Source organism: Cnephaeus nilssonii (genome assembly GCF_951640355.1).
Source record: "Cnephaeus nilssonii genome assembly, chromosome: 2".
Taxonomy (NCBI): domain Eukaryota; kingdom Metazoa; phylum Chordata; class Mammalia; order Chiroptera; family Vespertilionidae; genus Cnephaeus; species Cnephaeus nilssonii.
In genome coordinates, this window is record NC_137073.1 from 13,754,219 (window position 1) to 13,774,017 (window position 19,799).

The window sequence follows — 19,799 nt, forward strand, 5'->3', positions numbered from 1 at the left end:
TTCCAAGAGCCCGGGAGCCCACTCAGTGAACTCCTTCCCTTTAGTCCTTGTCCATGCTGGACACATTTGATCAAGGATAATTAAGGGAGGGAGGGGAGGAAGGAAGAGAAATAAGAAGAAACAAGTAGGAAATAAGAAAGAGGGAACATAGAAGAGGAGAAAGAGAAAATAAAAAGCAGGAAAAGGAGGGAGGGGAGGAAGAAAGAAAGAGGAGAGTGGAGGGATGGAGGCAGGGACACTGGGACAAGCATAACCCGCATGAGCTCCCAGAAATGCCATCACATGGAACTGTACCCTGGAAAATCTCCTCACACCCAGACACGGAGACCAGGGACCCGGGGACCTCTCAGGGAGGCCCCCACTGCGCCCTCAGTCAACACCATGAGGAGTCCATGCCACCATCTCAAGCCACGGTTTGGAGCTGGCTTTTCCAAGTTTAATAGGAATCAGAGGGTGAGCGAGAGGCCATGGGCCCAGGCCCCTTATCCTGGCCCACCCTCCTGTGAAAGACACCAGCCTTTGGAGCATCTTCCTGTGTCTGCCACCCTAAAGTCAGGAAAGGTGGGGGACCCAGAGGGCAGGAGGGTGAGACGAAGGGTGAGGAGGTTGGAAGGAAGATGCTGGAATTGGGAAAGCAGCAGGGGTGTCAACAAGGAAGATGGAGGGTCCCCCATCATGGGAACCCGGCCTGGCCTCTTCTAGGATCCAGGGGGTGGAGGAATATACTTCCGGATCTAAGAAATGTAGCTCATCACCCGGGCATACACCCCAGGGAAGTCTCGATGACCACAGATGTATCCCCAGCTCACAATCCCTACCTGGACCCAGGTGCATTTCCAGCTGCACAACAGAGGGCCTCGGAGTCTCCCTGTGGGGAGAGGCAGGACTCAGTGAACATCTCCACACAGGCCCCTGCATGGAGCTTCTGAGTCCCAATTCCACCAGGCTAGGAGGGGACAGAGGACAGAGGCAGTGACAGGTGGGGTCTCACCTGGCAGGAATCCTGGCCCTCACTCCCAGCACACAGCACGTCCTCCTTGATGATCTGGCCAGTGTTGTTGAAAGAGTTCTGGTAGCGCTGGTTACAGACCCTGTTCCCCACAATGGGAACCATCACCTCCTGCAGCTGGTAGGGCGGGGGCAGCGGAGCTGTGGGGAGGGGCTGGCTGAGAACCAGGGCTGGTCCAGGCTTCTGCTCCTTCCCAACAACCAGGTACTCCTTCCCCTCCTCTGGGCCACCCCGGCCATCAGCAGAAGGCACAGGGAGTGCCTGGAGGGGCAGCCTCCATTACCCAGGACTGAGTCCCTCTCCCACACGGCCCACAGATGCCATCTCTCCTCAGTTGAACACTACCCTCCATAGGGCATCAGCCTGGGAAAATGCACTTGACCCTCTCCCCCCTCCAAGCTCCCAGTGATCCTGCCCTACCAAGCTCCTGCCCTGCAGGGGAGTCTGCTAGCTGCAACCAGCCTGGGCCCATACACTCTTCCTCAGAAGGCTCACGAGGAGGTCTGAGCAGACTCCAGGGCTGTTGGAGACACACAGGTGGAGACTGAGTTCTATGTGTCTTAGGCAAGGGCCATTTTCCCCAGGCACCAGGACTAGCTCCACTGTGCAGAGCCCTCCCTCCTCACTGCCAAATCCTAATGTGTGTGAGCCTGATGAACTCTACTGGCCTCATCCTGACGACTCCCTGAGACGCTACCCCACTGCAAAGATGTGAAGACCCCAGGTGGTGGTGAGTGGTGGGTGGTGGGTGGTGGGTGGTGGGTGGTGGGTGGTGGGTGGTGGGTTGCGGGTGGTGGGAGGTGAGTGGTGGGTGGTAGGTGGTGGAAGTTGGGTGGTGGATGGTGGGTCGTGGGTGGTGAGTGGTGGGTGGTGGGTGGTGGGTGGTGAATGGCCTTGGTGTGCCCTGAGGCTTCTGTTGAGTGGTGTCAGACCCAGCACTGGTGCTGAGTTTGAATCTATATCAACCCTATGAACACCACTCGCTCCAACCCAATGACTCATTGAGAAACTACCTCATGCAATTCAAATACAATAGCGGGGCTCACCGCACCCACACAAGGGACATTCCTGGGGCACCAGCTTAGCTGGAGGCTCTTTCAGTGGCACAGCCAATGGCAACTGGCAGGCAGAGGCAGATGTTGGGGTGCTCTAGGCCTTTTGTGCCCTGACGCAGGTCTGGTATTGCTGGGATTCAGCCTCAGTATGCAGTTTGGCCCCTCCCAGGTGCACCCAGGCTTAGCACAGGGAGCCACCAACTGTGGAGCACTTTGTAGCTTCTAACAGGTAGCCCAGGATTGGTCACAGGCAGGGTCTGACATTGACCTGCACCAGAGTGCCCCCCAGAGGCCCCAGAACCAGCCCACATCAGAGTACAGCCCAATTAGCTCCACAAGGGCACACTCAAAGGGAGATCTCCGCTGGCTTCCGACCCGGCTGGGGCACATTCTGCTTCATGGGGTCAGCCTACTCACAGCAGCTCATACAGTGTGATCAGGGTCATTACTCACAGCCAGTCAGCTTGAGGGTCAACCCTACCTACAACAGGCCAACAGCAATCAAGACTCAACTACAACAGCAGGGTTCACACAGCCCACACCAGGGACATTCCTGGGGCACCCAGCTTAGGGAATCAGGGAGACTGTACCACTGAGCTCCACAGGACATGTACCCCAAAAAGCCACCCTACCAAGACTGGGGGACATAGCAGATCTACCTAACACAGAGAAACACATACAGAGAGGCGGCCAAAATGGGGGAAAAAAGAAGCATGCCCCAAATGAAAGGACAGGAGAAATCCCCAGGAAAAGAACTAAGTGAAATGGAGACAAGCAATGTACCAGATTCAGAGTTCAAAACAATGGTTCTAAGGATGCTCAAGGAACATAGGGGAAGGGTCGATGAACTCAGTGAGGACTGTAATAAAGGGACAGTAAGCATAAAAAAGGCATAGAAACCATAAGAGAAAACATGGTCAGAAATGAAAGATACGAGATCTGAAATGATTACACTAGAAGGAATAATAGCAGATGAGATAAAGCACAAAATGGAATCAGCAATTTAAATGACAAGCTGGTTGAAAAATACCTAATCAGAGAGCAAAAAAAAAAAAAAAAAAAAGAATTTTTAAAATGAGGATAGTTTGCCGAAACCGGTTTGGCTCAGTGGATAGAGCGTCGGTCTGCAGACTGAAAGGTCCCAGGTTCGATTCCGGTCAAGGGCATGTACATTGGTTGCGGGCACATAGCCGGTGGGGGATGTGCAGGAGGCAGCTGGTCGATGTTCCTCTCTCATCAATGTTTCTAGCTCTCTGTCCCTCTCCCTTCCTCTCTGTAAAAAATCAATAAAAATATATTTAAAATGAGGATAGTTTAAGGGACCTTTGGGACAGCAGTTGCCAACCAGAGGTCCGTGGACCATTGGTGGTCTGTGAGGTCCAAAAGGTTGGCGACGACTGCTCTGGGACAACATAAAGCAAAAGTAGACTTACGGTTATGAGTAGGCGAAATACAGAGTTTATTCATGCATTATTATTTATTAATTATTGCACTATTTTTCATATGAACAACTATAAACCTACTTTAGCCCCACCCTGTATGTACAATGAAATAAATACTGGACCATAAAAAAAGAAATCTTGTCATTATGCTAAGTGAAATAAGTCAGTCAGAGAAAGATAAATGCCGTATGATTTCACCTCTATGTGGAATCTAAAGAATAAAATAAACAAACAAAAGAGAAACAGGCTCATAGATACAGGCACAGACTGATGGTTGCCAGAGCAGGGCGGGCCGGGGGCGGGGGTGCGTTTAGGGGGCTGAGTGAAAAAGGGGAGGGTATTAAAAAATACAAATTGGTAGCTACAAAACAGTCACAGGGAATGTGAGTACAGATAAGGGAATATAGTCAATAATATTGTCATAGCCATGTATGCTGCCAGGTAGGTACAGAACTATGAGGGGTAGGGGGGACACTTTGTAAAGTATATGATTGTCTAACCTCTGTGCGTACACCTGAAACTAATACAGAATAATACTGAACATAAACTGCAATTGGAAAATGTTTTAAACGACTTGAGAACAGGTGCTCAGGCGGTGCTTGAACACCCAGGTTCACAGCAGCACGACTGACAACAGCCAGAAGGCGGCACCAGTCTCTCATGCAGGAACGGACCACAAAACGCTCCCCCCACCCAGTGGGTGTTACTGGGCCACAAAGAGAAATGCGGTTCTCACACAGGTTACAACATAGCTGGGCCTGGAAGGCGACATGCTATTGGAAAGAAGACAAACACGCGAAAGCCACACGTTGCACGCTTCACATTCATATGAAGCATCCAGAACAGGTGAATGCACAGAAGTAGAAAGCAGCTCCGTGGTGGCCAGAGCCTGGGGAAGGGGAGTTACCGTTTCCTGGAGACCAAGCTGCGCTTGCGAGGACGAGAAGTTCTGGAGGGGGTGGTGGTGAGGGCTGCACAACATGCTGACTGTGCTGAATTCCACGGAACGGTCACGTGCCCATGTCAGGTACATTGTGATGCACATTGTGCCACAATAAAAAGGTGGAGGTTCCCCCAAATTGCCGAGAATAAAGTATTTTCAGCAAAGCCACAGCCACACCTCCAGCGGCTGCCCTGTGTCTCCCTCCGCACTCCCAGCAGGTCCCCCTGAGCCTCACCTCCGAGGCGGCTGTCACCCCAGCCGCTCACCCAGCACATCTTCCTCTCAGGGACCTTCAGCCAGGCAGGTGGGAGGGGGACCAGGCTGAGGTGCTCCGAGAGTGCCACAGGGGCCTCCAGTTTCAGCAGGGCGACGTCCGTGCCCCCCTCTGCAGACAGGCTCTGGTTGAACTTGGGGTGGCGGACGATCTCAGTCACATTTCTCAGTGTGTCACGGTCATAGAGTCTCAGCCGCCCAACTTGGACCCTGAGGCCATAAGCCTCCACGTCCTCCCTGGGGGAGGGACCGGGAGCCTCTCAGAGGAGCCTCCGGGGCAGGGCCAGTGTGGGCACGGCAGCTGGGGTGGGGCTCAATGACAGGGGCTCTCCCCCAGACCCAGGGCCCTGCCCACAGCCCACCTCCATCTCCCCTCCGTGTGTTTCCCTCCCCACCCCTGCCAGGGGGCCTCGGGCTGCGTGGCTCACCGCTGGGTGCAGTGGGCTGCGGTCAGCACCCACTGGTGGTGGATGAGGGAGCCCCCACACAGGTGCTGCCACAGCTCCAGCTCCTTATTGTACCGTCGGACGCTGACCAGCCAAGGCCATCTCCCAGCGGGGGCATTGTGCGCCCCCACGGAGCCACCCCGCTGCCTCCCTGAGCCGGGACCTGGGAACAAAGGGGACGCCATCATAGACCCCTGCAGGGCCCCTCGCACTCAGTCTCCCCCAGGACGAACCAAGGAGTCCCACCCTGAGTTGGTGTTGAGGACTCACCTGGGAACAAGGGCACGGAGGCCCCCAGGCCTGGGAGGCTCAGGAGCAGCAGCCACAGCATCTGAGGGGATGGCAGGGGCCTGGCTGAGGCCACCAGAGTCTGGGGTCCCCATGTGGGCATGGAGAAACCAGAGTCTGGGCAGGGGCTTCCTCACCATGAGGGACCCTCCTTGGGAACCTCTCTGCACCCCTTCATCCCCTGGCACAGGAAGGGGAAGGAAGGGGGCCCCATGTCTGGGCCATGGGCAAAGAGAGCTTCTCCTCTCTCAGGCCCACCCCAGGTCGGGGGTCAGTCAGCAAACACCAAGGAGCTGCTGCTGGGCCCTGGGGCTGCCTCCCCCGGACCTGCACCCTGGCTCTCCCTGGGCAGCAGCCCCTCTAGCTGCAGGGATCTCAGCCACGAACCCAGCCAGGCCGCGGCATGAGCAGGGAGAGCGTGCCAAGAGGTGCGGGTTTGCTGGCAGAAGCCCCAGAGCGGGGCCCAGGCAGGCGGGCCAGGCAGGCAGAGACCCAGAGCTGCTGCTGGGCCCTTGAGCCACAGGGCAGCCCCTGGATCCGCTGAGCCCTGTGAGGCAGCGTGGAGCACGCCATCTGACTACAGCATGCCCTCTGCCTGGCACGGGGCCTGTGGCCACCCTCACTGCCCCCAGCTGAGGCCACGCACACTGCCCTCTGCAGGGGGCTCTCGGAGCTGCACCGAGAGGGGCTTCCATGGGTACAAACAGGGAGAGGCACCTGGGAGGCAGGTGGACGGAGCAAAGCTGGGAAGAGGGCGAGGCTGGAGCACAATGCAGGCTGATGCCCCCTGACCAGCCCACGGGAGACCCAGTCCGCGGCCCCCACAGGACACACGGCCAGCCCCTGCCTCCTCCTGCACAGCCAAGCGGGACCTGACGGGGTGAGGCAGCCAGAGGAGCTCCAGGCCTCCCAGACGCTGCCATCAGCTCCCGCCCTGAGGGGGACCTGGTGCCTCTGTGACCAGCAGCGCCCACCGCCTTCTGCCTCGGGTGCTGAGGAGGCGGCCGCAGGACCCCCGAGGAGGCCCTGCCCGGAAACTGGGAAGGAGAGGCTCAGGGTACAACTGAGGCCGACAGGGCCCCTCACTGTCCACCGAGACCCCCACCCTTTGCTCCCAACTGGGACTCTGGGGCTCACCTGGTAGCAGGACCCAGGCCCCGATCCCTGAGGGGCTGAGCTCTGGGCACAGGGACTTCTCAGGCCGGGTGGCTGTACGTGTCCACCTGCCATCACATGGACGAGGGGGCACCAAGGGACAGCCAGGGCCCTCCCCGTCCCTGCTCCCCATTGTGACACAGCAGCCCTGCCTCTGCCTGGCGGTCAGTGTCATTGTCCCCACCAAGGTGGCGGCACGGCTTGCTCCCTGGCCCCAGACACCAGGAGCTCCATGTACCCAGACACCAGCTGTAACTCCATCTCAGGAACATTCCTCAGTGCCGGCTGCACGGCCGGCAGTGTCATGCCCCCGGGGGCTGGGCCATCACCAATACCTTTACCGCCATCGTGTCTGCGGCTCCTGTGACGCCAGTGCAGCCCGGACCTGCAGCGGCGCCCTGTCTGGCTCTGGGAGCGCTGAGCGGCAGCCTCCGTGTGGCCAGCGTCCCGGGCTGGAGGGCCCTGTGCGGTGTGGAGCTCGCTGCTCGCTGAGAGGTGCAGAGGCCCTCACGGCCTGTGGTGATGGGGAGCCCCTGGGTGCTGGTCCGTGGAATCATAAAGATGTCCTATGCCAGGCCCTGGCCTCCTCAGGGGCGCCCCCCGCTCTCAGGAGCACACAGCCTGGTGGCCTGCAATCTTACTGATGAGGTAGGTCAGGGTGGACCAGTGGGGTCCCTCAAACCTGACCTGACTGAGAAACAAATGCAGATGGAACTAGGTCAGATGAGGTCAGAGTGGAGGAGGGGAGGCCCTAAAGCCAGTGATGGGTGTCCTTGTAGGAAGGGGTGAGGATGTGGAGAGACACAGAGGGGGGAATGGCCGGGGGGAGGTCCAATGGTTCCTCAGAAAGCCAAGGGTCCCAGCACCACCAGAAGTGGAGGAGGCAGGAGCCTGGGGGAGGTGTGGCCCCCGAACAACTTGGTTGAGGGCTTCTGGCCTCCAGCCGGTAAGAGAATGAATTTGTGTGGTTGTTGTTTTGTTTTGTTTTGTTTTGTGGGGGGTTTTTATATAGTTTACTGACTTTTTACAGAGAGGAAGGGAGAGGGAGAGAGAGTTAGAAACATCGATGAGAGAGAAACATCGATCAGCTGCCTCCTGCACACCCCCTGTTATGGAGCGGACGCAAGTGAATGACCACTGGAGCCCAGACCAAATTAAAATTTAGGGAGCCTTTATTAGCCAGCTGGCTGGCCGGTCAGCCAACCAGCGACTACTCTGCCTTTCTCCATGGAGGGAGTCAGGAGAGCAGCAGCAACCCTTTGTGTAGGACCCCTTTTAAGCCAATTTACCACATCCTGTTTTTGCAGAACAAGCAACCCAAGACAAAACAGTTTTTCCTAAGCTATGTCAGGATCATGCCATTGACGACCATGTTATTCACAGGGTCATCCTGTTCTTCAGAAAGCTGACAGTGTTCTATGAAAGCAGGCCTATGTGCTGGGAAGGGGCCATGAGACCCTATCTCAAGGCCTGACCCAATGTCAGCACTGACAACTCTATCTGGGGTGTAGTCCACGTCCTCTCTGGAATGGGCAAAAATTCCCACTCTCCAACATTCCCCACTGGTTTTATGTACATGAGTCAAATCATTGACTCCTTTGGGTCATTGTTGGCAAGGGAGTTATATTGACCCATGAGGACTATAAGCTTGATAGAATTAATTCTCTGCTGAATAAAGTCAGTGGGCCTGTTTATAACATAAGGGCCCGGAATGAGGACCTGTCAGGGCCAGCCTGACGGGTTGAACTGGGCTGAGGTAGGAAGGTGGGATTTGAGAAAAGAAAGAATAAGAGAAACAAAAGCAAGAGAAACAACAGCGGGGTCAGGAGGTCCAAGAACTCTCGAGAAGTTCTGGCAATCTTTATTAGCAGTACAGTGCTTTTTATACATAAGACACTAAGCAGGGAATCCATCAAAAGGAAAACATTCTTTGTTTCTCTAAAATCACTACTGGAGGGATAAGTTGAAGGACAGGTTTCTTGTTACAATAAATCTCACTAACTGGAATACATATTTCTTGGTAAGCCATGAAAGTAACTCTTATCCTACTGATAGCAGTCATATAAACAAACCCTGGGAAAGCTCTGTAGGCAGGGGCTGCTCTCGTTATACTGATTAGTTGCCATCCAAACAGGCCTGGGAAATCTGTGCGGGTAGGGTGCCAGCCTTGCTAGCCCCCACAGGTGCAAGGACCGTGTCATCTTACATCCCGTTCCCCACAAGGACCAGGACTAATCTTTAGAGGGTCCGAAGAGTCCTGGACTCTCTATTTTGCCTGGGTGTCTTAAGCTAGGTGTGATGAAGCCACATCGGGATCCCGTGACCATGACTGCCATGGGGGTGGTCCTTTCCAGGTAGTAGTCAGTCCTTGTGTGGCAAATTTCTTTACCCAAACAGAGTCACCAGGTTGGAAGGATGGACAGGATCAGACATGCTTCTGGACTGTTTTCTGGGTAGACTGCAAAGCCTGTAAGAACTTGAGTAAAGATTGATTATGGATTTCAGCTTTTCTAGATTGGGTTTCCATGTGAGCTGGTGAGGTGGGTAGGTCAGGGTTTGGAAGAGTCACTAGAATCTGTAGAGGCCCCACTGGTTTTAGGGCAGCCTCCTGGGCTGCTTCATCTGCAGCCTCGCTCCCTCTTGCTTCTGGAGAGTCCCCTTGTCTCACATAGGTAGAGATGGAAAGACTTAATTGCATCTGGTAGTGCTAGTTGGCCCATTGTCCTTGCTCTGCTCATATCTGTCTAACTGCCTAATATATTACCTCAAGGATCCTGGCTCTGAATTCTTTTAGGGAAAATGGACGTCGTTAGGCTCTTCTAGCTACTTCCTGCTGAGGCGGGTCAGAAGTTTCTCTCAGAGCCAAGAGATCCTTGCTGTCTGTCAGAGGGACAATGAGGCCTGGGCACAGAAGGAGGTGGGCTTGTGACCTGGCGGAGACAAACTGTAACAAATGGTCTGGTGGAAGGGAAAGAAAACCCTTCAGTTTTAATAACTTATATTGAAATAGAATTTTTCTCCTCAAAATTACCCCCATGTTTATCAAAAGAGCCAAATCAAGATTAATTTATCTAGTGTATTTAATTTGGCCTGATTGTTTGCATAAACATAACAAGAATGGTAACTGACTACCTTTGCCGGAATTTCATGATTGAATCTTAATGTGCCCCATAGGGCCAGGAAGCCAAGCCATCCAGCTGCCGTCAGGCCTGCCTGTACTACCTGCTGAGTTAGGTGAAGTCCTCACCTGTAGTGGCTGTACCCGGGCCCATGCCCTAGCCTTCAAGGCCCATCTCAGCCCTCCTACTCTTCGCGGCTCAGAGTGCGTGGGGGTCCCGCAGGGACGCAGAGGCGCCCTTATTGCTCCCCTTTTACTCTGACCAACCACCAGTGATGGTGGGGCATGGGCCTGATGCTCCAGCACCAGCTATTTTCAGGGCTCCCAAACAGGATACCAGGCTTTCTCCGTGGCACGCTTAATGGTTTTAAGTCTTTAGAGTTCAGGCAGGGCTCTTTAAAACATGATACTTCAGTCAAAGTTTCTGGTTGATAAAACCACTATTGGAAACCAGTCTTATTGAATTTATGCAAAGAAATGTATTGCCATGATTTATTTAAGTATTGCCAAATTTCGGAGGAATTGTATAAGGAGAAAAATATACTGACCTGATTTAAGATAGAATTTTCCTTGCCAGTCCTTTTTATGGACTTTCCTTTATCAGTCCCTCCCTAAGTACTTTGGCATAACTATTTACCCTCTGTTTAGGGAGGCAGAATGCAAATTATTTACTCTTCCTGGCTTACTGGCCTGTATTATTTGATTTCTTTTTGACATTTCTCTTCTCCTTCTTTTCTACATACACAACCTTCTATTGACATCTAAATTAGCCTTCAAACCTTCTTTCTATGTCCTTTAAAAATGCATAACCATGCCTCAGACCCTCTACTCAGTATTCCTTATTCTTTCAAATCTCAATCCTTTAATGATTCCTAAAAACTAAACAGCCAGAATTTCTTTTTGAGATTTATGACTTAGACCTTCTGTGATAAAACTAAGAGTAGGTAAAAATATCTCTTTTTGAGAGACAGATTTTTAAAACTTAAACTAGTTGTAACATTAAAGATATTATATCTTAAAGTTCCTTTGCTGAATATTCCAACACCGCCCAAGAAGTACCCAGTAAGCCCACCCTGCCAGGCTCGGACTGTGGGATTTTCTTTATGTGAGTTGGAAGGGTTAAAGAGAAGAAAACGGGAAGAGGAAGATCCACTGTGTTTTGCCAGCATAGTTCAGATAAGCAAGAAACCAAGGACACCAGCAGAGCGGGTTGTACCCAGCAAAATCAACAAAAACCTATCTCTCCCTGCTCTCTCTCCCAGATTTTCCTTCTTTACTCCAAGGCCCCAGAGGATCTAAACCTTCACCACTTCTGATATCTCCAACCATCCCCTGTCCCCCAGCCTAGGGCTTCTCTATCTCAGCAGGCTGAGAGTGAATTCCATCACCTCTACCCTTTCTCACACCTGCTCCGGAGCAGTTTTCAGCTCTCTTCCTCCTCCAGAGACCCACTGCAAATCTATCAGGAAGGGCAGGCAGGTTACAGTTCTCAGGACCACATGATTCTCTGTTTGCTAGCAGGGCTGAAAAAAAGGCAGCCTACAAAGCAGTTAATTATGACTAATCTTAACCCAATAAGCCTTTGTTTAAACATCTCTGGATTGGCACAAATTAACCCTAGAATTCCAAAATTTTAAACTAACACAGCAAAATTATAAACCAAGGAACAGCAATCAAAAGTTCTCTACTGTCTTCCCTCTAAAGCAGGGAGGTGCACTATCTTTAAACAAATTAAACAACAGAAAGAGATAACAAATACTCTCATGTGTACAGCCAGACAGCACAAAGTAGCTTTCACTTTACAGACTCTCATACTTACATTTATACACCAGACAGTCTGAGTTTTTAACTTCTGGGGAGGTGATCAAGCGCCCCCTTCCACTCACTGGGATATGGGAAAGTTGGCCATTCCCGCTCACAAAATTTCTGTAAATCAAAAGCGTTAACGGAGGTTCCATAATCATCCGCTCGCCGCTTGAATTCCTGAAAATTTTTCAAAACACATTGCAGGGGAGTACAGACAGAAGCAGACTGCCCCATTCTAATGATAGAGGCAATTAGACCACAATAACACAGAATAACAAAGACAAAGACAACCAACAGGATCGCCGGGCACCGTCGTGCTCCGGGATCTGGTCTCAGGAGCAGCGCTATGTCCAGCCTTCCAGAGACCCTAGATGGGTGCCCACAGAACCAGAAATAAGTTTTTTACCGTTAAGGACCAGATCCAGGCCGCTCCGATCAGAGTCAATCAGGAAATTTAGCAGGCGGGGTCTCCGACCTCTACCAGTCCCGGGGCTGAGGAACGTCTCTCAGAGATCTCCCCCTGGGTTGGAGAGTCCGGGGACGCTGGTGGGCTCCAGTCACAGGACCAGGCAAAGGCTGGTGATCTCGCGGGGGCCTCCAAATGTTGTGGAGCGGAGGCAAGTGAATGACCACTGGAGCCCAGGCCAAATTAAAATTTTGGGAGCCTTTATTAGCCAGCCTGGCGACCAGGCGACTGCTCTGCCATTCTCCATGCAGGGAGACCAGAGAGCAGCAGTGACCCTTTGTGTAGGACCCCTTTTAAGCCCACTTACCACATCCTGTTTTTGCAGAACAAGCAACCCAAGACAAAACAGTTTTTCCTAAGCAACGTCAGGATCATGCCATTGACGACCATGTTATTCACAGGGTCATCCTGTTCTTCAGAAAGCTGACAGTGTTCTATGAAAGAAGGCTACGTGCTGGGAAGGGGCCATGAGACCATATCTCAAGGCCTGGCCCAGTGTCAGCACTGACAACTCTATCTGGGGCATAGTCCACGGCCTCTCTGGAGTGATCAAAAATTCCCACTCTCCAACACCCCTACTTCTTCTCTGTGAGAAGCCCAGGGAGCCAGAGAGCCTGCAACCAAGGTACATGCCCTTGACTGGAATCGAACCTGGGACCCTTGAGTCCCAGGCCGATGCTCTATCCACTGAGCCAAACCGGTTAGGGCTGAATTTGTGTTGTTTAAGCACACACACACACACACACACACACACACACACACCACACACACACACAATCCCCCAGTCCTGGGCGTTCACTGCCACCCTAGGACACCACAGGTGGGCGAGCCTGGCAGTGACTGAGGTGTGACTTCCACCTGGAAGGGCGTGGACCTGCATGGCATCTCCATTCCAAGCACTGAGGGTGTCTCCTGTCACCTCAGACAAGGGGAAGAGGCCAACGCCCTCCCCAGGGTCCCCATGGGCACTGACCTGGCCTGCAGGGGTCTCTTTTCGGGAGCAAAGCCCTGCTGGCTCAGTGTCCCCCACCTCTGCCAGCCCAGGGCTCAGAAAAGATTTCAGAGACCAGAGGCAAAATACCTCCTGTCCATCTCCAGCCCAGGCATCTGGCTCCGCCCACATTGCCTTACTGCTCAGCCCAGAAAGTGAGGTGCTCAGGTGGTAATTCCAGGCAAGTGGGGGGGGGGGGGTAAATGGGTTGAATAAGGCTGCAGCCCTTAGCCCATTCTCCAGAGAGACAGCCCTGCAGGTCCCACCTTGTCATGCCTGCAAACACAGCCCCAGGCCCAGGTGTGTCTCACTCCAGCCTTCCCTCCAACACCAAGTCCCATGTCCTATCCCTCCCTGGGAGCGCTGGCCTCTAGTCACTCAGACCCTCATTCTTACCCTGGAAACACTAAGGTCTGACTGCACCCGCACCCATGGAGGAAGCCCTACAGAGAGTCACATCCCCCAGGGCCCAATGGCACGGCAGGCAGCCCACACCCCTCCTGGCGGGCAGAGGGGGACCTGGATGGGTGTGGACCCCCTGGCAGCGCCCATCCACAGGCCCCGTGGACAGGGCAGTCACTTAGGCAGAAAGTGTGCGGGAACCCGAGGGCGAGGGCACAGCGCCAGGCTGTGCTGGGTCAGGCCCTCCTGGCTCCCTGGGCGGAGCAGATCCCCAAGGGGGCCATCTGCACGGTGGTGCCTTCCAGCTGAGTCCTCGGCCTCATTTTCCCAGAAAAAGGAGTTCCTGGAGAGCTCCTGGCGGCCAGGAAACCCAGACTTCAGTCCCGGGCACATGGGGGACACAGCTCCTGGTCCGCCCGCCCTGGAGCTCCCCCCTCCCTAACTGGAGGGCAGCCCTCCCCGAAGGACCGGGTCACAGGGAGAGAGCAGGGCTTTTCCACCCTGGCCTCAGGGGCAGGGTCCTGGGCACTGGGCAGGGATCTCGAAGGCTCTACCACATTTTAGAATCAGACTGGGGACCAGGCTGTGGCTGCAGGGTAGGGAGCCCCCTCACCCACCATCCAACCGCCTCAGGCTCCTCAGGCTCTCCTGGGTCCTGGCCCCAACCCGCAGGTGCAGGCACCCACCACAGCCGGGCACCAGCAATGCCCCCAAATCCTAACGCAGCAGGAACTGCATGTCACTGCCTGGGGCAGGAGGGGCTCCACAGCCCTTCTCACTCCTCCATTTGAGACAGAAGCTCCTCTGTCCTCTGGGAGCCCCTCCCACCCCCTGGGAGAAAGGATGGGCTTTGAGGAGCCTGAGAGAACTGTGCACCGCGGTGCTTCTCCAGCAGGGGCGCCAGCGCTGGGAGAGCGGCCTGGGGGAGGATGGGCGTCCGCCTATACATCACCCTCTCTGGCCTCCACAGACCCACAGAACCTGGGCTCAGAGGGAGCTGGAGGAGGGGGCAGGGAAGGGGAACTGGGCTTGTCCTGGGACCCTGCAGGTTCTCCGTGCTCAGGAGAAGCTCAGAAAAGGAGACCGAGGTTCTGCAGGGAAATGGGACTGGAATTCACTTGGTCCAAGGAGTTGATCAAATTGGAAAATGAGGAATCAGCGTCCTCCGCATCCTACAGAGCAGTGGTGACCATGGAAAACAATGCTTCCTGTTTGGCTGCTGCCAAGTCCAAGTCCTTCAAAGCCTCCCTTCCACACTGACCGCGATGGAAGGAGGAAGAGGGAAGGGGTGGGCCGCTCTGGGAGCGCCCCTCCGGACTGTGGTCTCCAACCCCCGGCAGAACGCTCACCCTCCTCCCCAGCCAAGAGAGCCCACCCACGTGGCCCTCCTCCAGCTGCAGCCAGAGGTGCCCATCCCCACCTGGTCCACCTTCCAGAGCCTGGGTTCCCCACCAGGACGGACCACCCACGGCCACCCTGGCCCCGCCCACAGGTAAGTACACTCAGTCCAGAGCAGTTTGTCATGCAGTTTAATGAGCTACAGAGGGTGGGGAGGAGGCAGGAGGCCTGCAGTGCCCGCCCCACTTCAGAGCACATCCCCCCTCTCCCTTTTGCCTGTCAGGGGGAGACACACTGATGGAGGTGGCTGAGGCGGGAGGATCTGGGGGAGGAGGAGGGTGGGGCGCTAGGTGCAGTGAAGAGCTGGCATTGGGGAGGAGCAGTGAGGGTCCTCAGACACCTGGGAGAGCCTGTCTTCATCTCATGGGCAGCATCCCGGCCCGGCCCCGGGCTCAATGAGAGGAGTGAATATGACCGTGGATCCAAGCCAAGAAGGATGTCACTCGGACATAGACTCCAGGAAAGGTGGGGAGACCGCACTTTTTCCCCCAACTCACCACCCCTACCTGGACCCAGGTGTTCTTCCATTTACAGACCAGGGGGCCCCCAGAGTCACCCTGCGGGGAGAAGAGACAGGCAGTCAGTACTCAGGGTCCCTGCAGGCAGGAGCAGTGGACGGAGGCCACAGTCTGGGGGTCTCACCTCGCAGGAGTCCCGGCCTCCGGTCCCCGCACACAGCATGTCGTCTGTGACAACCAAGCCGATCCTGAGGTATTGCTGCCTACAGATGTTATTTGCCACGATGGGGACCTCCACCTCCTGCAGATTGTGGGGCGGCGGCAGCGGCTCTGTGAGAAGAAGCCCAGTGAGCCTGCGGGCCTGAGGGGGCGTCCAGTCACAGGCCGCGGGTTCTAGAACCACACGCTGAGCCTCAGTGCCCCATGGGGGCCCTGGGAGTCATCCAAGACCCCAGCTCTCCGGGTTACTTCCAGGCCAGTGGGCTGATAATCTCTAGGCTGACACTGGGGGCACCAAGCTCCAAAAAGAAACAGAGAAATGTATTTTTATCCACAAATAATTTTTATTGGGAAAAATCAGAGCAAGTGCTTTCCCCCAAGAAATGCACGGTGAGCGGCCCTCCTGTCAAATTTGACTTTGTCCATTGAACAGTGACTCCTGGAGCAGGTCACTGAAGTTCTCTCCTGGTCTCCATCCCACTATGGAGCCTCAGCGAGAACGGACCCCGGAAGGGAGCACACAGGCCTGGTGCAGAGCGAGGGAAAGAAATGCCCATGGCTCCCTGGCCAGTGTTCTCAGTGGTTAGAGCACTGGCCCACAGGGTCCCAGGTCTGATTCTTGGTCAATGGCAAGGACCTGGGATGCAGGTTCAATCCCCAGCCCCGGTCAGGAAGGCAACTAATAGATATGTCTCTCACATCGATGTTTCTCTCTCCCCCTCCCTTCCACTCTCTCTAAAAATCAATGGAATAAATATTCTATGGTGATATAAAAAAAAATGCCCATGGCCATGCCTCACTCTTGCTACTTTGGTCTCCACTCCTGAACAGACTCCTCTCGGGCTGTCTGCCTCCTACACCCAAGGGAGACCCCGGAGGGACCGCAGCTGAGCCCTCATCTGTAAAGCCTGGCCCGCCCCCTGCATCGCCCTCTTGTCATCCTGGTTCTTACCTTCAGGACCAATGTCACCCCAGCCAGTCACCCAGCACCGGGTGCCTGGGGGGAATGAGGAGGACTTTGGCGCGAGGCTGATCCACCTGACGAGGTTAGATGGTCGCACGGAGGCCTCCAGTTTGAGAAGTGCCATGTCCGCCCCATCATCTGCTCCCTCTTTAAGCCTGTACTCCGGGTGGCGGATGATCCTAGCCACCCGCACACTGTCATTGAGTGAGGGTCTCACTCGTCCTACTTGGACCTTGAAGTGCTGAGGCACGGGGTTTCTCCTGGGGACAGAGGCCAAAGGCTTCTGAGAGGCTGCGGCAGGAAGTGGGCCAGCCCCTCAGAGCCCAGAGACCTCCCCTCTGTGGTGGGCAAGGGGAGCGCCAGGAAGCTGAATCCTGGTGGGGGGTCTGCAGCCACTCAGCCCAGGATCTGCCCACAACACACATCACATGCCTCCCGACATTGTCCCCCACCCCCACCCCGGCCCCCCGGGTGCTGGTAGAGTAGGGACTTACCCTGGAATGCAGTGAGCAGCGGTCAGCACCCACTGGGGGTGGATGAGGGAGCCCCCGCAAGAGAGAATCCACTGGGAAATACTTAGATCAAAGACCCACAGGCCCACCTGCCACGGCCACGCCCCATTGGAAGCATCGTGCCCCCCCACGATGCCCACCAGCTCAGTCCCTGGGCCGGGATCTGGGGAAGCAGAGGGGGAGCCATCAGGGACCCAGGCACCGCTGCCCGGCACTCAGCATGGCCCCATCCTGTCCCTCCCACAGCCACCCTCAGAGGGGGATCTCCACCCCACACCAGGGGCGTCCTCTGAGAGGTCAGAGTCAGGGGTTCGGAGACAAGCCAGGCCTGGGGATCAGCACCCACCTGAGGTCACAGGTACAGAGCCCCCCAGACAGGGGAGAGTCAGGACCAGCAGCCACAGCATCTGCAGGGGGAGAGGGGAGGGGAAGGGGGAGAGCCAGTGAGGAGGTCTGGGTGGGGACCTGGGAATGGGGAGGATGGGGCTTTGAGCAGCGTCCTCACCATGCCAGGCCTCTCTGCCTTCTGCCCCTGGGCCCCTCTGAGCCCCTTTATCCTCCTGCCCAGACTGGCCCAAGGGGAAGCCCCCTCCTTTGGGGTGGGGCATGGGAGGAGGCGGGGCTTATCCCTCCAGTGGGACCAGTGGTGACCAGCAGACCATCTATCAGATAAAAAATATGGGGGTTCCTCTCTGAGAAGACACTCAGCATTGGTGCTGGAGCCCTAGCTGGTTTGGCTCAGTGGATAGAGCATCAGCCTGAGGACTGAAGGTTCCCAGGTGGGATTCCGGTCAAGGTTCCTTGGTTGCAGGTTCCCGGCCCTGGTCAGGGTTCATGCAGGAGGCAAACAATCAATGTGTCTCTCTCACATTGCTGTTTCTCTCTGTCTATCCCTCTCCCTTCCACTCTCCCTAAAAATCAATGGGAAAATATCCATTTAGAGGATTACCAAAAAATAAAAATAATAAAAATATTTGTTCTGGAGACATTTCAGTAATAAGATGACAGCATGCACATGAAAAATAAATGAGATGCTTTGCATAGTCCTGTACACTAAAGGTCTCAGGTTCGATTCTCAGTCACGCCACATACCGAGGTTGAGGGTTCATTCCCCGATCGGGATGCGTACAAGAGGCAACAGATCGAAGAGGAGGCCTGAGGCGCAGGCCTGGCCCTGGTGGCGGCAATGGTGGAGAGGCCTGAGGACCTGAACCTGCCCAATGCTATTATTACCAGGATCATCAAGGAGGCGCTCCCAGAGGGTGTCAACATCTCCAAGGAGGCCTGGAGCGCCATCTCCCGCGCCACCAGCATCTTCGTGGTGTACACCACATCCTGTGCCAACAACTTGGCGATGAAAAGGACACTGAGTGCCAGTGATGTGCTCTCAGCCATGGAGGAAGTGGAGTTTCAGCGCTTCGTTACCCCGTTAAAGGAAGCTCTGAAAGCTTCTCAGAGGGAGCAGAAAGGCAAAAAGGAAGCCTCGGAGCAGAAGAAGAAGGACAAAGACAGAAAAACAGATTCAGAAGAGCAAGACAAGAGTAGAGATGAGGACAATGGTGAAGATGAGGAAAGGCTGGAAGAAGAAGAACAGAATGAAGAGGAGGAAGTGGACAACTGAATGGGGTGAGGAGACTGGCACCGTGGAAGGTACCACTCTGAAATGCTCTCTAGGTTTATGTGACGCCTTTTCCTACCGGGCAGAGCAGTCTTGGGCAAAAGAGCCGAGAAGATCAAAAATGAAATCTGGCTCGAAGTAGCAAAACCAGCGCTTCCCAGACTCAGAGGATCGGAGTAGCAGAGTCCTGTTTTGCTTAATCAGTCTGAAGGTTATGACTTTTTTTGGCAAGAGGGATTCTGAACTGATCATTTAATCAGCCAATATGATCTCATTTACTTGTGTATATGATTAGGCAGTTTTTGATTCCCAGTTCCCTCCCACCCCCACCAAAAAATAGTAACTTCCCTGCCACCTGGGTTCCAGATCACAGGAGGCAGTCAAGGATCAGGAAAAACTGGGGCTTAGATCATGGTCAGCCTATTTGTACAGTATTTGGCCATACTGGCTTATTACAGTGATCACAGTGGCTTAGTTTTAGGAAACGGCTAAAAGGCTGTGGAAGAACAATGAAATCTGTGGTCTCTTCACTTGACAGTAACATTAATTTTGGTTTCTACCAACCCACTTGGCTTGGGGCCCTTCTGTATTGCCTGTAGGCATTTGACCTGTTAGGTGGCTGCACTCTGCACATAGGCTTGTTAAGTCCTCAGTATAGAGTGGAATTAGTCAAGCAACTTTGCCAATGTCTCGCTTTCACAAAACAGATGGTTTAGTCTTCGATGCACCTCACTGGCTGCCACTGCACAACTTAAAATCTGTTGTCACCTCCTGGAAGGTACAAAATCCCAGCTTTCTCTTCTTGTAGTCCATCCCCCAGACTTGTGACTACAGCTTTTCCTTCTCCCAATTCATGACAAGTTCCAAACTTTATTTCTTCTAGGCACAACTTTCTCCCTCTTCTCCCTCTGCCAGTCCAGAAACTTGGATAACCTAATCTCATATATTTTATTTCTCTCTTTTCTTTTGTCTTTATTTTTGTGTGTTTTTTTTTCTTTTCTTTCTTTTTTTATCTCATGTCTTTGAAAAATGGTTTTGTAAACCTCTGTGAAATTTAAAGGAAATCTGATGGTGCTCAGGAATCTAATGCTCTCCCACCCCTGTCTCAACCTCTTCCCAACCCCCCTTTTAACTGCTTCTGAAGTACCTCTGTTGACCTTTCTTAGGTTTGGGGAGACTTTTCTCTCTCTTTCAAATTTAGTGCTACAAGCACTTTTTTGCTTGTCGCTAAGGCAG

At 54.2% G+C, this 19,799-nt stretch overlaps 3 protein-coding genes across 3 annotated transcripts; 1 reads left to right on the forward strand and 2 right to left on the reverse strand.

The window, feature by feature from the left end:
* Positions 1-814: 814 nt before the first annotated feature.
* On the reverse strand, positions 815-6,917 carry LOC307110259 (mastin-like; the record flags this gene model as incomplete). Its single annotated transcript, XM_079789279.1, has 6 exons — positions 815-946; positions 992-1,149; positions 4,685-4,959; positions 5,151-5,331; positions 6,594-6,679; positions 6,796-6,917. The coding sequence occupies 6 exons, from the start codon at positions 6,915-6,917 to the stop codon at positions 815-817; spliced, it is 954 nt and encodes a 317-aa protein (XP_079645405.1).
* Positions 6,918-15,184: 8,267 nt separating this feature from the next.
* Positions 15,185-17,352, reverse strand: LOC307110261 (mastin-like; the record flags this gene model as incomplete). Its single annotated transcript, XM_079789294.1, has 5 exons — positions 15,185-15,349; positions 15,435-15,580; positions 16,422-16,693; positions 16,928-17,108; positions 17,292-17,352. The coding sequence occupies 5 exons, from the start codon at positions 17,350-17,352 to the stop codon at positions 15,185-15,187; spliced, it is 825 nt and encodes a 274-aa protein (XP_079645420.1).
* A 778-nt stretch (positions 17,353-18,130) lies between these two features.
* LOC307111382 (DNA polymerase epsilon subunit 3-like) lies at positions 18,131-19,209 on the forward strand. Its single transcript, XM_079791234.1, has one exon. It carries the CDS (start codon positions 18,132-18,134, stop codon positions 18,564-18,566), a length of 435 nt encoding a protein of 144 aa, XP_079647360.1. The 5' UTR covers position 18,131; the 3' UTR covers positions 18,567-19,209.
* Positions 19,210-19,799: the final 590 nt, after the last annotated feature.